The 15,485-nt window shown below is 49.9% G+C and overlaps 1 protein-coding gene across 1 annotated transcript; it reads right to left on the bottom strand.

Moving 5' to 3' along the window:
- Positions 1 to 13,038: 13,038 nt before the first annotated feature.
- LOC136055720 (olfactory receptor 4S2-like) lies at positions 13,039 to 13,971 on the bottom strand. The gene has a single exon (XM_065747582.1). The coding sequence runs from the start codon at positions 13,891 to 13,893 to the stop codon at positions 13,039 to 13,041; it is 855 nt and encodes a 284-aa protein (XP_065603654.1). The 5' UTR covers positions 13,894 to 13,971.
- Positions 13,972 to 15,485: the final 1,514 nt, after the last annotated feature.

Raw genomic sequence — 15,485 nt, 5'->3', positions numbered from 1 at the left:
TGTTCCATGTCTCACATCGTGATACTAGGAACACTAGAAATTCCTTTCAAACATCTAATGTAAATTTCTCTTCTAGTTTATTAACATTCATCCTTGTCCAGTCATTCAGAAATGATGTAACATGTCAGTCTGCACCTATTTTATATGAACAAGACCATGGCTAGAAGATGGAGAACAAGTGTTGTCCAGAGTAGTGCCTCCACATTTCAGATCCTCAGCACAAGAAAGATGTCAGAAAGCTGGACTGGGTTTGGGAAGGCTCAAACAAGAGGACTGGGGCTGGAACACTTCACGTGTGAGGAGAGGCTGAGGGGCCTGGGCTTGTCCAGCGTGGAGAAGGGAAGGCTGAAGGGGATCTCACTGCAGCCTGTCAGAACCTAGAGGAGGTGATGGAGAGCACAGAGCCAGGCCCTTCCCCATGGTGTGCTTTGGGAGATAAAAAAGAATGAGTGGAGAGGTTCAGCCTGTGCATCAGAAAAGCACCTTTTTCACCACCAGCTGATACAGGAGTTGGTGCAGGTCAATCCATGAGTCTTTGCAGTCTCTGCCCATGGAGGTTTGCAAAATCCATCAGGAGGCAAATGCTGAACCACTTGGGGTGTAACTCCTTCTGACAGGTTGGACTGCAGACATCCCCCAGGTTCCCATCAAGCCTGCCTTATCTTGTGATCCTATGTCCTCATGGCCGACTGCTGATGGAAAGGGAGCAGATGTTTACAGGGCATGAAGAGTCCTGTGCTATATGTGACCATCTAAAACAAGATCTGAGGAAAAGAAAAGAGATTGATCCAGTGTGACTCAGTCAGTGCAAACCCTGAGGGCTGCTGTGGGCAGTTCTGTGCAGGGATGTTTTGGGAGGCACCATGCTCTGTGCAAGACACAAATGGATCTTCTTTCCTTTTTGAAGCTGTAAGTCTGAAAGATGCTAATGTGAGTAACACTGCAAAAAAGAATTGAAGACAAAGATAGAAATCAGTGAAAATGTGTTAACACACTTCTCAACTATGGATATTCTCATGAGGCCTGTTTCCATTTCAGTTGAAAATACTTTGAATGTCTTTGAGGGGATGTTGTGTCTTGAATAGCAGTGTTTCCCAGAACTGTGTTTGGGGACACAAATGCCTTCAGGTACTGCCACACAGACAGCAGTGCCCGTGCCAATGCCCTGTGAGTAATGCCCAGCACCCACTGCTGTTCCACCCCGCTGTGTCTTTGATTTCCCTCATCCTCCAGGTGCCTCCATCTCTCTTGAATAAATAACCACGGTTCAGGGCATGTTTTCAGCAGGACATCTGGACACATGCTCTTCCCACTGCTCTCCAGATTTCCCCCATCCCTTGCTCTTTCTTCACTCAGATACCTCCCAACTCAGTGACTGCTTCATGACCGTCAGGGAGATTTGAACTTGCTGCATCCATCTATCCAAAGTCTAATGAACTCTTTTGACAACTCCTTAACTGTATTTATATCTATCCCTTCCTATCTCTGTCTTGTTCTTGTACAAATGTTCCCTGTGAATGGTAGATCTCATGAGATGCAGCTTGGACATGGCATGCAGTTGATGACTTCGTTTTACTGTTTGTTCAGTTGCATCGTGTTTCCTTCTGTTTGTTGGCAAAAGAAGAAATCTTTCATTGTCCATGTGCAGCTGGTTCTCTGAGGAAAGCAAGGTGGAGTTGTGGTGCAAAGGAGGTTTAACACTGAGCGGGTGACTTCAGAGAAAGAACGATGTGAGGAAAATTGATACAAGTCCCATGGGGCCAATGCAAGTAAAAATGGGGTGGGGAAGTTGAGGAGGATGTTTGTCCACACAGTGTTGGAACAGAACTAATTTGGGGACGTTCTGGATCAACATCCATTGCCAAATGCCTCTTCAAATTCTTTTTTAAGCCAAACTGTAATGTTATTATTAAATGCTATTAAATTATTAAATGCTATTCTATTAAATGCTATTAAATGCTCATCAGACTCTTCGACTTTAGACTCTCTCCAGAAACCTCTCCAATTTGCTGTACCAGCTCTGAATGCTTGAAGAAGATGGCAGGAAGGCACAGGGCACACGAGGGCTCTTTAGACCATAATGGGCCCCAGGGAAATTTTGCTGCTGAGTCCATCAACCTCCTGTGCAGAGAGAAGTTTGCTCAAAGAGCTGAAGGAGATAAAGTCAGAAGTAGCAGTGAAGTTTCTTGAAGTAATAATGGGCCCCACTGAAGACCATTAGCAAAAAACGTTCCCCATGGGCCTTTTAGAGCAGATAATTGGAAGCCATGAATCAAGGGAGACAAAAGCACTTTGATGGTATCTCTGAAGCTGAGAACAACCTCCTTTGCCTCATGAAAGAGAAAGGCCAAGCTCTGATCCCCACACCACTTACCTCTGATCTCCATACAGACACTGACTCCCATGTCCCCAGTGCTCCCAATGTCCCCACAGAGACTCCAATGTCCTCAACATCCCCCAATGTTCCCCAATGTCCCCAGTGTCCCTCAGTGTCGTTCAGTGTCCCCATATAGACTTCAATGACCTCACTGTGCCCGCAATGTCCCTCAGTGTCCCCATAGAGACCCAATATCCCCATGCCCTTCAATGTCCCCCAATGTCCCAAGAGAGACCGAACATTCCCAATGTCCCCATATTCCATGTCCCCATATCCTCATTGACCTCAATATCCTCAGTGTCCTCAATGTCACTAGTATTGCACATCATAACATCACGTAGAGCATTGAAAGAGTTAGTGCTCCAGCTCCGTCGATCATCGATAGCTCTGGGTATACCTGTTTCAGAAGAGAAGAAGAACTTCGTTCCCCAGAGCACTGTGCGTTGCTTTGTATTTTTCAGTTTTTCTGCTCAGAGGGAAAGATAAAATCTTTTTGCATGTAATGAGACACGCTCTGTCCTTTGGGATCGACCCAGCAGCAGGTGCTCACTGCCGTCTCTCCTTCTGCGTTTAGTGAAAGGCCTTTGGTTTATTGGACACTCTTTCCTGCTTATTTTATTTTATTTATTGGCTTTAATTCTAATTATACTGTACTAGACTGTGTTATTTTGCTTCCTGATATCTTATTTAGTAAATTAACTTTCCTCCTCAGATCATTGCTGCTGTTTTGTTTTCAGGCCCATCTCCCTTTTCCATTTCCCAGGGCGAGGGTCCGTGGGTCCCCCGCCCCAATTGTCACGGAACCGAGGAAAACCAGCCCGTAAACCCCTGACAGAAGAAAATAACAGAACACAAAAATCACAGAAATTAAATTGAGAACAGTCTTGTGATCATTTAGCAGCATTCATGCACAGAAAACTTTGCATACATGTGCTAAGTAAGACAAGAGAAGCACCAAGCACATCCAGGATTACACGCACATAAACCAACCTGTTTGGCCCTTCATAATCTTCCTGTACATTAGAGCTCAGTAAGATCATGTGAGGAAATTGTACTTACTTCCTCTCATTTGAAAATGTGCAAACTCACATTTTTAGATACCAAGGAAAACAACTTTCTCAGCCACAAAAATATCAATGCTTCCATACCCGTACTGCATACTTAGCTCAGTGCAGGTTTCAGACTTCAAATGATAAAAATAACTTTGACCAAATAATGTAGAGAGTATCCTCATTCTGGCTTTGTACTTATTTTTCCATGAAGCTCAGGGGAAAAACATTCTTTGGCCTTTTTTTTTTTTAATTATTATTTTTTTTACAGTGACATACCAGCAGTCACAATGTGTTTCTGTGTCACAATTCTTTTCTGTGTCTCTTCTGTGCGTGCAAGATGCGGATAATTTTCAAAGTAGGCACTCATTATGTAGAACCTGCACTCCAACATCCCTGGTCTGGGAGTCACCAGGAGCAGGAATCTGGCCCTCACCCCTTGATGTATGGAGGGTATATACGGAGTGTATGCCCAGTGTTCCCTGATCGGTGTTTTCAGCACTTGGGTGTGGGCCACGCTCATTCGGGGCTCATTATCGATATTCTTATCCCGAGCCAGCATGTGGGTGTTGCACACGGCTGTCCTGAAGCATCACTGGGGTTGGCTGTTGATGTTCTGGGCCTGACATAGTACCCGGCAGTGGCTTTGCTCCTGGCCTGGCTCTATCCTTCCAGATTACTCCCACGGCATAAACAAGGCTGGATCCGGAACTATGCAACCCTATGTTGGAGAGGGGAGCGGCTTCATGTCCAGGCCCTCGCAGGCCTTGGGGAATATGGGACCTGGCACTCCAACAGAATGCACCTTCGTGTCCAGGTCCTCCACCCTTCCTGTCTGGGCCGTAGGTTGTAGCTTTCAGAACTTAGGGTTGGTGCCTGCCTTTTCCCACGGCGTGTTTGGGGCTGCCTTGGAGAATATGGGACCTGGCACTCCAACAGAATGCACCTTCATGTCCAGGTCCTTCTCCCTTCCCGTCTGGGCCGTAGGTTGTAGCCTACTGGTTGGGAGGGCCTCGAGGACTCTGATGTCCCCTGGCTGTTCCAGTCCGGGCTGCTGATCTCAGGCACACGGGAAGTGTGAGCTGGCCCCAATGGTGCCTGGCTGGTGATGCAGGAGCTGCTGCTGTGTGATTCTGAGGAGCCTTGGGATGTCTCCAGTCCCTGCTGACTGGCAGTGTTGGAGGCTGAAAGGGCAGCCACAGCTCTTGCACCCTCAGATTTTGAGTGGTGCCTGAACGGCACTGACTTGGTTGGGATCCGGATTCCCATTTTGAACATTTCTCTTATAAACTTTCCCCTGCCATTACAGAGGGGACATTGGAAGCAATAAATCCCAGCACACAGGGCCTGTTCCTGCAGCAGAGACACAAGAAGCAGGAGCGTGAGCACGTCCTGGTGATGCTAAGCTCCTACTGTGCCCACGGGGCAAGGGGAGGGCTCCTACTTGGATGCAGGCCCGGTAGAACCAGGCACGTTGGCAGGATGGGCACACCATGGTGCCGTAGGAGATGCTGTCCCCCACGGGGTCCACGCAGATGATGCACATGGTGTCCTGCGCTGGCACTGCCTCCACTGCCTGCTGCGGGCAGTGCTCCCAGCAGAAGGAGCTGCGGGAAGATGGGAGGGGTGGGCAAGGTGAGATGTGCTGCGAGGAGGGCAGAGGAACACCACGGAGCCCCAGGCCCTGGCTCTGGCTCTGGCAGGCTGCTGGGAGGTGTCATAGTGCCTTCCTCACTTCTTTGGCCGGTGCTGGCAGCAGGGCTTGGAGGCTCACAGATGAGGCCTGGCTGCCCTTACCTGAACCGCTGAAAGTACTGAGTGACACATCCACCCTCTGAGGCACAGGGGAGATGGAAGCTGCGGCCACAGCCTGTTTCTGCACAGGTGATGGAGGCCCCTGTCTTGCCACAGATGATGCAGTGCTGAAAAGAACAGAGCAGCCCCCATCAGTGTCAAGATCTGTACCTATGCCCTGGCCCCGCACCTCTGGGCAGGGCACAGGATGCGAGCACGGCTGGGTCACACTCTGCAGTGCTCCCCGGTGAACAGGTGTCATCTGCAAGAGGGGAACTTTGTTCTGGAGCTGGTTGGAAAGGCTGGGATTGATTTCTTGGGACCAGGGTAAGATCACCAAGCCTTTCGAGGCACAAAGCTCCCTGTTCCTGTCTGGTTCTTACTGTCTGCTCTGCCTGTTTGATTCTTTTTTTTAGGTCTTGAGTAAAAATCGTCGATATTTGTTGTTTCCTTCTACTTGTTGGCAAATGCCATTGGTAAATGCCTTTGCAATGGGAAAGAATAAGATCTTATAAAGGTAGAAATGAGAATCATGGGTTGTAGGAAGATGGCAGGAGACGCATGAGAACTCACCACACAAAAGACATGGAAACAGATCCCATTCATCACATATTTGTGCCCAAGGATTCTTGAGTTTTCATCTGCACGGCCGCACAGCATGCATGCTGGAGAGGAGAGAGCAACAGCAGTGAGCGCCTTGCCATTGGGGCCAGGTGTTAATGAGGCAGCGCTGTCCCAGGGACCTGCTCTGTGCTGGCCATGCCAGATGAGGGTCAGGACCTGAGGCCATGGAGAGGAAAGGGGCACTGCAGGTCCAGCAATGCCAGCAGGCAGCCACAGCCCAACCATGGAGGGGCCCTGCCTGAGTTGGCTGGAGTGCCCCTGCCTGCCTCTACTTCCCATCTCCAGAGCAGGCAGACCCCCAGCAGCCCTCTGCCCGGTGGTGGGGAGCTGCATGTAGGGATATGTTGCTTTCACCCTGCTCCCTCGAGCTGGCAGCCTCCTGCGACACTGCAGACATGGTGTATGTCAATGGTGAGCACTCGCAGAGTCCCTGTCCCAGCAGCTCTGGGCTTTCTCCTCTGCACGCTCTTGTGCTAAGCCTATGGGAGAAGCGGGATGAGGGTGAGATCACAGTTCAAGCCTCCCAGCACTGGGATCCCCTCCTCCCTGGGCAGCCTCAGGCAGCCCCTTCCTCCTGTCTTCTACACACCTCCTCAGCTTGCACTGAGCTCAGCCTGAGCCCTGCAGCCTTCTATCTGCTCCCCATCCCATGCATTACAACGGCCGCTCCCTGCCACCTGTTGTGACATCATCACACCTCACAGAGTGTGAGGGGGCCTGGGCACCCAAGCAGGAGGGCAGTGCAGCCACAGAGTGAGAGGCCCAGTGCCGGACCCAACCCCGATAGAACCCGGTGTGTTTGTGCTGCTGAAGGCACTGGGCGACCCATCCACTCTCCTGACACCACTGGAATGCCTCCAGGCCTGTGGTTAAATCAAAATCTCAGTCACATGTTTATGTGTTTCTGTGACCTGCTTGAGGCTTTATTTGTTTGCTTATTTGATGCTGATTACCTCCTGTTACAGTTACAGGCTCAATTGGCAGAATCACTGAATCCTTAGTGTTGGTGAAGACCAGAGATCAGCAAGTGCCACTGTCCACTCCCCCGAACCTGTCCACTACCCACATCCCTCAGTGCCACATCCCCATGGTTCTTGAACACCTTCAGGGCTGGTGGCTCCCCCAGCTCCTCAAGCAGCCTTTGACAGTGCCCAACCACAATTTCAGCCATGATGTTATTCCTAATATCACATGGGGACCGCCCCTGTTGCAACTCGAGGCCATTCCCCCTCGTCCGGATGCTTTTGCCTTGGAGAAAATGCTGTCCCCCGCCTCACTACAACCTCCTGTCAGGGAGAAGTAGGGAGCGAAGAGGACTCTCCTGAGCCTCTCCTGAACTTATCAGTTCTGGATCCCTCCATCTTCTCCTCATAGGACTGTGTCCAGACCTCCCACCAGCTCTGTTGCCCTTCCATGGACACACCACAAACAGGACACACAGGACTTCAAATTAGGTATCAAGGGGAAGAATGCTGGAGTGTATAGTGACTCCAATGGCTCAGCTGAAGTGCATCTGCACCAATGCATACAGCATCTGCAACAAGCAGGAGGAGCTGGAAGCCATTGCGCAGCTGGCATACTGTGACTCAGTTGTCATCAGCCCCACAACTGTATTGCTGCAATGGAGGGCAGAGTTTATACTCTTTGGAGGGGTCAGGCGAGGAAGGAGCAGTGGTTGTGTGGCTTTCTATGTCAGAGAGTGTTTCAGTGTTGTTGAACTTGGAGCTGGGCTGAGTCCAGCACAAATCATGCAGTTGCTGGCCCTTGTTCTCATGGGAGACTTCTGCTTCCCTGGTATGTGCTGGAAATACAATACGGCACAGAAAAAGCAGTCTAGGCAGTTTCTAGAGCATGTGGAAGACATTTTCCCTTCACAGCTGATAAGAGAGCCTTCCAGGTTAGGTGCCGTGCTAGACCTGCTGTTCACAAACAGAGTTGGACTGGTGTGATGTGGTTAAAATAAATTCTGTACTTGTTAATCAAACCAACTCAAGATACATATGTCAGTGTTTTTTTCTGAGAACTATGTAGTTTGTAGAAGTCTCAAAATAGGTATATAGATGTTTTGTCTGGAAACTTTGTAGTTTGTGCAAGTTGAAGCCACAGCGCTTAGTTCTAACACCTGGACAATGGACAACAGATAACAGTGACCTTCTAAGAAACTGTAAAAAAATAAGTGAAAATCTCCTCATAAGTGCGCATGATCAGAGCTGAGGAAGACTATGGCCTTCATCACCTTGACCACCAGGAGGCTGAGAACGACCCCCTAGTAACAGCCGGCACAGCCACAGAAAGAGAAGAAGATAAGACATGAATGTGGAAGTCAGAGACAATAAAAAGAGGGGATGGGAGGCCCCTGTTGCGTGCCCTTGGTGGAGCGGAGACTCCCGGCTGCCCAGCGCTGTCTCGCTCATTTGTTGCTTGCTCAATAACTTCTGAACTAAATTTGTTATTGATTGGTGTGTATCATACTCTTAGCGCCCATAACAGTGTTAGGGCTAGGGCTAGGTCTATGGATGGAGGGGCAAGGGCTATGGCTACAGTTAGAAGGACTAGGGTATGGGCAAGGGCTAGGTTGTGGTTTACAGGGGATAGGGCTAGGGCTAGGGTTAGAAGGGCTAGGTCTAGTGCTAGGGCTAGTGTTTCGGTTTGAGGGACTAGGGTTAGGGCTTGGACTAGGTTTAGGGTTAGAGAGGCCAAGGCTAGGGTAAGGGTTTGGACTAGGTTTGGAGGGGCTAGGGCTAGGGCAAGTGCTAGGGCTAGGGTTAGAGTGGATTGGTCTAGGGCTGCTGCTAGTGTTAGAGGGGCTATGGTTAAGGCTAAGGCTTGGGTTAGAGGGGCCGGGGCTAGGGTTAGTGCTAGGGATATAGGGGCCAGGGATTGGGCTAGGGTTAGAGGGGCTATGGCTTGGGTTGTGGTTAGAGATATACAGGCTTGGGCTAGGGCTGTGGATATGGGTAGGGTTAGAGGGGCTAGGGATGATACTAGGGATAGGGCTATTGTTATAGTTGCTATAGCTATGGATAGGGCTAGAGTTAGAGGGTCTAGGGCTAGGGCCTGGGTGAGTGTTACAGGGGCTAGGGCTAGGACTAGGGCTACAACAAATGTTAGAGTGGCTAGTGTTAAGGTTAGGGCTAGGGTTAGAGGGGCTAGGTCTAAGGCTAATTCTAGGGTTAGAGGAGCTAGGGCTAGGTTTAGGGATTGAGTTACAGAGGCTAGGGTTAGGGTTAGGATTAGGGGGGAACAGGGCTAGTGCTAGTGTTAGAAGGGCTTGGACCAGGGTTATGGCTAGGGTTGCAGGGGCTGGGGCTAGGTCTATGGCTAGAGTTAGAGGGGCTAGGGTTAGGGCAAGGTTTAGAGGGGCTTGGGTTAGGGCTATGGCTAGTATTAGAAAGGTTATAGCTATGGCATGGGCTAGGGTTAGAGGGGCAATGGCTTGAGCTAGGGCAAGGGTTAGAGTGGCTAGGGTTATGGCTACAACTAGGGTTAGTTAGGCTAGGACTAGGGCACGGGCTAGGGCAAGGGTTTGAGAGGCTAGGGTTCGGGCTAGGGTTAGAGGGGCTAGGGCTTGGGCAAGGGATAGGGTTAGAGGGGCTATTGTTAAAACTAGTTTTAGAGCTAAGGTTAGAGGGGCTAGGGCTATTGTTAGGGCTAGGGTTATTGGGGCTAAGAATAGGGTTAGGAGTAGGGTTAGATGCGCTAGGGCTAGGACTATGGCTAGGGCTAGGGTTAGAGTGAGTAGGATTAGGGCTACTGCTAGGGTTAGAGGGGCTAGTGCTAAGGCTAGGGTTAGGCTTTGAGGGGCTAGTGTTAGGGCTAGGGCTAGGGCTAGGGTTAGAGGGGTTAGGGATAGGGCTAGTGTGTGGGTTGCGGTTACAGTGTCTAGGGTTAGGGCTATGGTTGGGCCAAGGGTTAGAGAGGCTAGGGTTAGGGTTAGGGCTAGGGCTAGGGCTAGGGTTTGGGTTAGAGGGGCTTGGCCTAGGGGTATATCTAGGGTTAGATCTGCTAGGGCAACGAGGTAGGGCTAGGGCTAGGGTTAGAAGGTCTTGGGCAAGGGCTAGGGCTAGGGCTAGAGTGGCTAGAGCTAGGGTTAATGCTAGGGATAGAGTGGCAAGGGTTAGGGCTAGTGTTAGGGTAAGGATTAGAGTGGCTAGGTCTAGGACTAGGGCTAGTGTTAGAAGGGCTAGGGCTAGGGCTAGGGTTAGATGGGCTAGGGTTAGGGCTATGGTTAGTGCTAGGTTTAGGGGGGTTTTGGATAGGGTTAGGGTTAGTGTTAGAGGGGCTAAGGCTAAAGTTAGGGCCAGGGGTAGAGCAAGGGCTAGAGGGGCTAGGGCTAGGGCTAGGGTTAAAGGGTCTAGGGCTTGGGTGAGAGGGGCTAGGGTTAGATGGGCTAGGGTTAGGGTCAGGGCTCTGTCCAGGTCTAGGGTTAGAGCTACTATGGCTAGGTTTTGGGTTAGGGTTAGTGTTAGTGTTAGGGTTAGGGTTAGTGTCAGGGTTAGGGTTAAGTTTAGGTTTAGGTTTAGGTTTGGGATTAGTGTTAGAGTTGGGGTTACTTTGAGGGATAGGTTTAAGTTTAGGGCTAGGGCTATGACTAGGGCTCGGGCTTAGGCTAGGGCTTGTGTTAGAGATTCTAGGTATATGGTTAGGGCAAGGGCTAGGGCTAGGGTTAGAGTGGCTAGAGCAAGGGCTAGAGTTAGAGGTGTAGGGCTAGTGTTATGGCTAGGGCTAGGGCTAGGGCTAGGGCTAGTGTTTGAGGGGCTAGGGTTAGGTTTAGTGTAGGGCTAGGTTAAGAGTTGCTAGTTCTAGGGTTAGGGCTATGGCTAGGGCTAGGGTTAGAGGGGCTAGGGTTAGAGTGGCTAAGGCTAGTGCTAGAGTTAGAGCATGGTCTAGGTTTAGATGGGCTAGGATTAGGGCTAGGGTTAGAGAAGCTAAGGCTAGTGTTAGTGCGAGAGCAAGTGTTAGAGGGGCTAGGGTTAGAGGGGCTAGGGTTAGGGCTAGGGCTAGGGTTTGGGTTAGATGGACTAGAGTCAGGGCTAGGGCTAGGGCTGTTCACACATCGTTTGTTTCATATATATACTCATATGTATATATCATGATCATAAATATTGTCCTCTTCCCTCTTCTTTTTTTCTATCTTAGTGAGCCCGCAAACGTCTGAGTGAGGCAGCCCCCAGAAGGAATGACCTCATGATCAATGAGAAGGTCACGGTTGGAAAAATACATCTATAAGAGACAAGTCACTCAGGGAGAAGGATGTGGGACAGCCCTCGTGGTGATGGTGCTGAGCAGGGTTGCAGAAATGACAGCAGCGGAAATTGGGCAGAATGAGAAGCACACTTTTGCCACTGACTCATCTTGCTTTGTGTAGAAGGAGGATAAGCTCTCGCAGTGGTTTTGTTTTCCGTAGGCACCGAGTGAACAGGGCTGGGAGCACAGGGAATATAGGACATCGTTCGTATGCAGATGCATTCATCACTCCTACACTAAATACAAATCATTCCTCTTTTGATCCCTTTTTGAGGACAGTTTGCATTTCAAATCAATGCTCGGGAGTAGCAACCACTGTCCAACGCAGGACAGTGTTACTGAAGTGCACAACACAAAGCTCAGACCATTTATCCAAGGAGAGCAGTATGAAAAGCATCTTCAAGAGTCCTTCTTCTCGCTTCATCTTCACTAAAAAAGGAAGGCTTAGTAGCTGCCCCTGAGACCTGCTTTTGTCAGCAGTTCCCCTCTGCTCTGCCCTGGTGAGGCCTCACCTGGAGTTGTGTGCCCAGTTCTCCCAGTACAAAAAAGACAGTTCTGCTGGAAAGAGTCCAGTGGAGGGCACAGAGATGATAAAGGATGGGGAACACCTCCCTTATGAGGAAAGGCTGAGAGAGCTGGGGCTGTTCGGCCTCAAGAAAAGAAGACTCAGAGGGGATATGATCCCCTCCTGTCGAGCCAAGAATTGGATTAGATGATCCTTATGAGATCCTTCCAACTCAGAATATCCAAGGGTTCTGTGGTTGCTTTCAGTATATCTGAGGAGTGGGAGGTGGAGGGACGAGGCTGGACTCTACTCAGCAGTGCATGGCAATGGGATGAGGGAAAATGAGCACAAAATTATGCATAGGAACTTCTTCACAGAGCAGTGACGGAGCACTGGAGCTGCACAGAGAGGTGGTGGGGTCTCCTTCTCTGGAGATGTCTAAGTCCTACCTGGATGCTGAACTGTGCACCCTGGGCTGGGGTCTGCTTCGGCAAGCAGTTGGTCTCAGTGATCTTCAGTGGCCCCTTCCAACCCCTACAATTCTGTGACTCTGATCTGTGCTTCTCATCTTCCTGCAGGAGCCAAGTTACACAGCAAGGAGGGAAAACCATGGCAGAAATATCTCATCAGTCACACAGGAGAAGCACAGGACAGCCAGGAGCAATGGCATCCCATGAGTACATGGAGATTTCTTTGTCAGGAGCTATCAGTGGGCATGGAGATAAAAGTGTGTGACGTGGGCAGTGTACAACACACCGCTTCCCTTGTATGAGTGTGTACACATGAGTAGGAATCACTTCATTTGTGGCAATAGTTTCCAAACCATTGATGCACTGAATCGTGTCTCCAAGGGAAAGGGCAACTACTCTGTCTTGTAAAGCCAACAAGACATTTTGCTCTAGATCTGTGACTCTGTGTTTGTCTATAATTAAATCAAAGAATCTGAGCTTGAGTCGAAGGGCAGAGGTGGTGGTGAGAAGGATGAGGAACTCAGGAGGAGAGTTGACATATTGCAGAGAGGAAAAAACCTTCATTCCCATAGCCTGCCTCAGCCTCACATCAGAGCTTTAAGGGAGAACCCATCGAGATCCTACAGCACGTGCAGTATTACTGATGGTGTCATCTATTTGCTGGTGCTTAGGGTAGAGCTCGGGAGCCCCACTGGGGGCCTACACTCATTGAGAAGAGAACAGAGAGTTCCTACACTCATTGGGAAAAGAACAGAGAGCCCCTATGCTCATTGGGAAGAGAACAGAGAGTCCCTACGCTCTTTGAGAAGAGAACAAAAAAGAGATGTCAGCTCAGCTCACCATGGGTTTTACAGTGTCCTACAAACCAAAAGATGAACCTTCAACAAAGTGAGTGAATAACAAACCTTTATTCAGAAGGCATCCTTGGGGCAGTGTGCACCAAATGCATTGTCGTGGGAGATCCTGTGGGATCTAAGCCTTCCCCTTTTTGCTTCCCACTCTTCTGCCCCACAGCTTCCTCATGGCACTCTTTACCTCTTGGTTCCTCAGCGTGTAGATGAGAGGGTTCAGCATGGGGGCAATGATGGTGTAAAACAGTGCCACGAACTTGTCCTCCGATAGATTGCTGGATGGGCGTATGTAGGTGAAAGTGCACGGCCCGAAGAACAGCACCACCACCGTGATGTGGGACCCGCAGGTGGAGAGGGCTTTACGCCGTCCTTCAGAAGTGTGACTTCTCAAGGAGACCAAGATGACCACGTAAGATGCAACCAGGATGAAGAAAGAGCTCAGAGAAATCATCCCACTATTGGCGATGACGATGACCCTGATGGTGTAGGTGTCGGTGCAGGCCAGCCGTAGCAGGGGGTGAACATCGCAGAAGTAGTGGTCAACTTCACTGGGGCCACAGAAGGGGAGCTGAGCGGTCAGAAGAGTCTGCACAGTAGAGTGCATGCAGCCCCCCAGCCATGAGACGGCCACCATGTGGCCGCATGCACGCCTGTTCATGAGGGCAGTGTAGTGGAGGGGTCTGCAGATGGCGGTGTAGCGGTCGTAGGCCATGGTGGTGAGGATGAAGATCTCCGTGCAGCCAAAGAAATGGACCCCAAAGAGCTGTGCTACGCAGCCCGCGAAGGAGATGGTTTTGTTTTCCGCAAGGAAGTCGGCCATCATTTTGGGAGCCGTGACAGAGGAGTAGCAGATGTCTACAAAGGACAAGTAGCGGAGGAAGAAATACATGGGGGTGTTCAGGTGTCGGCTGCTCATCACAGTGACGATGATGAGCAGGTTCCCCGCCACATTAACCGTGTAGAAGCAAAGGAACATCACGAAGCACGCCTGCTGTACTCCTTGATTCTCGGAGAGGCCAATGAGGATGAACTCCTTCACACCGCTTGCATTCCCCGCCTCGGTCGGTTGCGCAGCCATACACAGCCTGTGCATGTGGGAAAGCAAAGCCACCGTCATCATCCTTGGTAACGGATGCCATTCCTGAGACTGGAAAGTGGCTCTTAACCCGACAAAAGATGCCTTTCCCTATTATTTCCCCCTACCCCCCGTGTATTTCATTCCCTTCCAGTGAAGCTTTGGCTGTGGCTGTCACTGCACTCCTCCACCATGGCTCACGGGATAATAAAGGAGTGAATCCACGGCCGTGGTGCTGAGGGAAGTGCAGTGTGAGGCACAGCAAGGGCTCGGGACAGGATGTGTTCCCCCATTATAAACCGAGGTTATGGTTACAACCCCTGCAAGAAGAGTACCCTCGGGAGGACGTGGAAATACCACTTTATTATATATTTATACCAATTCATTTTCAAAGTATAAATGATCTTTGTGTCATTTAGAAGGGAAATGAAACTACACACACAGGAAAAAATAATTATATATCTTATGTATACATGTTTTGGAAAACAAATAAATGTCATGGGGTGAAGAAATGAGCTCTGGGGAAGTTGTCTATCATGGAAAAAAGGTTTCTTCAGTCACATATGACTTCACAATTTGTCTTGCTACAAATTCCTGTATTCATCCAGATCTCAGTATTTATTTTCCTCCAGATCTCAGTATTTATCTTGCTTTACAACTCCATATTTATTATCTTGCTCTATGTCTCAGTACTCGTCTTGCTCAAGGTCTAAGTATTTATTTTGCTCTATATCTCAGTATTCGTCTTGCTCTAGTTCTCAGTACTTATATTGCTGTAGATCTCAGTACTTTTCACTGTAGAACTCAGTACTTAGCTTGTTGTAGATCTCAGTACTTATCTCGCTGCCATGCTGCCTTGTGAGGAAGGGAGAAGGGAAGGATCGTTTCAGACATGTCCCATCTCTGTGTGACGATTCCTGATGCGATCAGGAGGACATCACTACCCATTGCTGTCAGTTCGATGTGGCTCATCCAGACACAGACCCTTCCATAGAGGCAGAGGGGATCCCTTTACAGAAGCACTGCTTTTTTCCCCAGCAGGAGGGGTTCGATTCAGCGACCACCTCCAGATAAAGTCACCTTCAGACTGTAATCCTTGTGCTGCCCTGTACATCACCCAGAGTTTTCACTAATGGTGGTTTGTGATTTGTGATGTGGATGAACTCTGTGCTCATGGGCAGCTGTAAATCTCTGGGGGAGGAGAGAGAAGGGGAGAGGGGAAAGGGGAGAGGGGAAAGGGGAGAGGGAAGAGGGGAGAGGGGAGAGGGGAGAGGGGAAGGGGAAAAGGGGAAAAAGGGGAAATGGGAAAGGGGAAAGAAGGGAAGAGGGGAAAAAGGGGGAGAGGGAAGAGGGGAAAGGGGAAAGTAAAGGAGAAAGGTAAAAGAAGGGGAGAGGGGAAAAAAGGGGTGAGGGGAAAGAATAGGAGAGGGAAGAGGGGAGAGGGGAGAGGGGAGAAGGGAGAGGGGAGAAGGGAGAGGGGAGAGGAGGGAAGG

This window comes from Cyrtonyx montezumae, unplaced genomic scaffold, assembly GCF_038088225.1.
Source record: "Cyrtonyx montezumae isolate F1298 unplaced genomic scaffold, pur_monq_1.0 scaffold_47, whole genome shotgun sequence".
NCBI lineage: Eukaryota > Metazoa > Chordata > Aves > Galliformes > Odontophoridae > Cyrtonyx > Cyrtonyx montezumae.
This window is presented reverse-complemented; position numbering and strand designations above follow the sequence as displayed.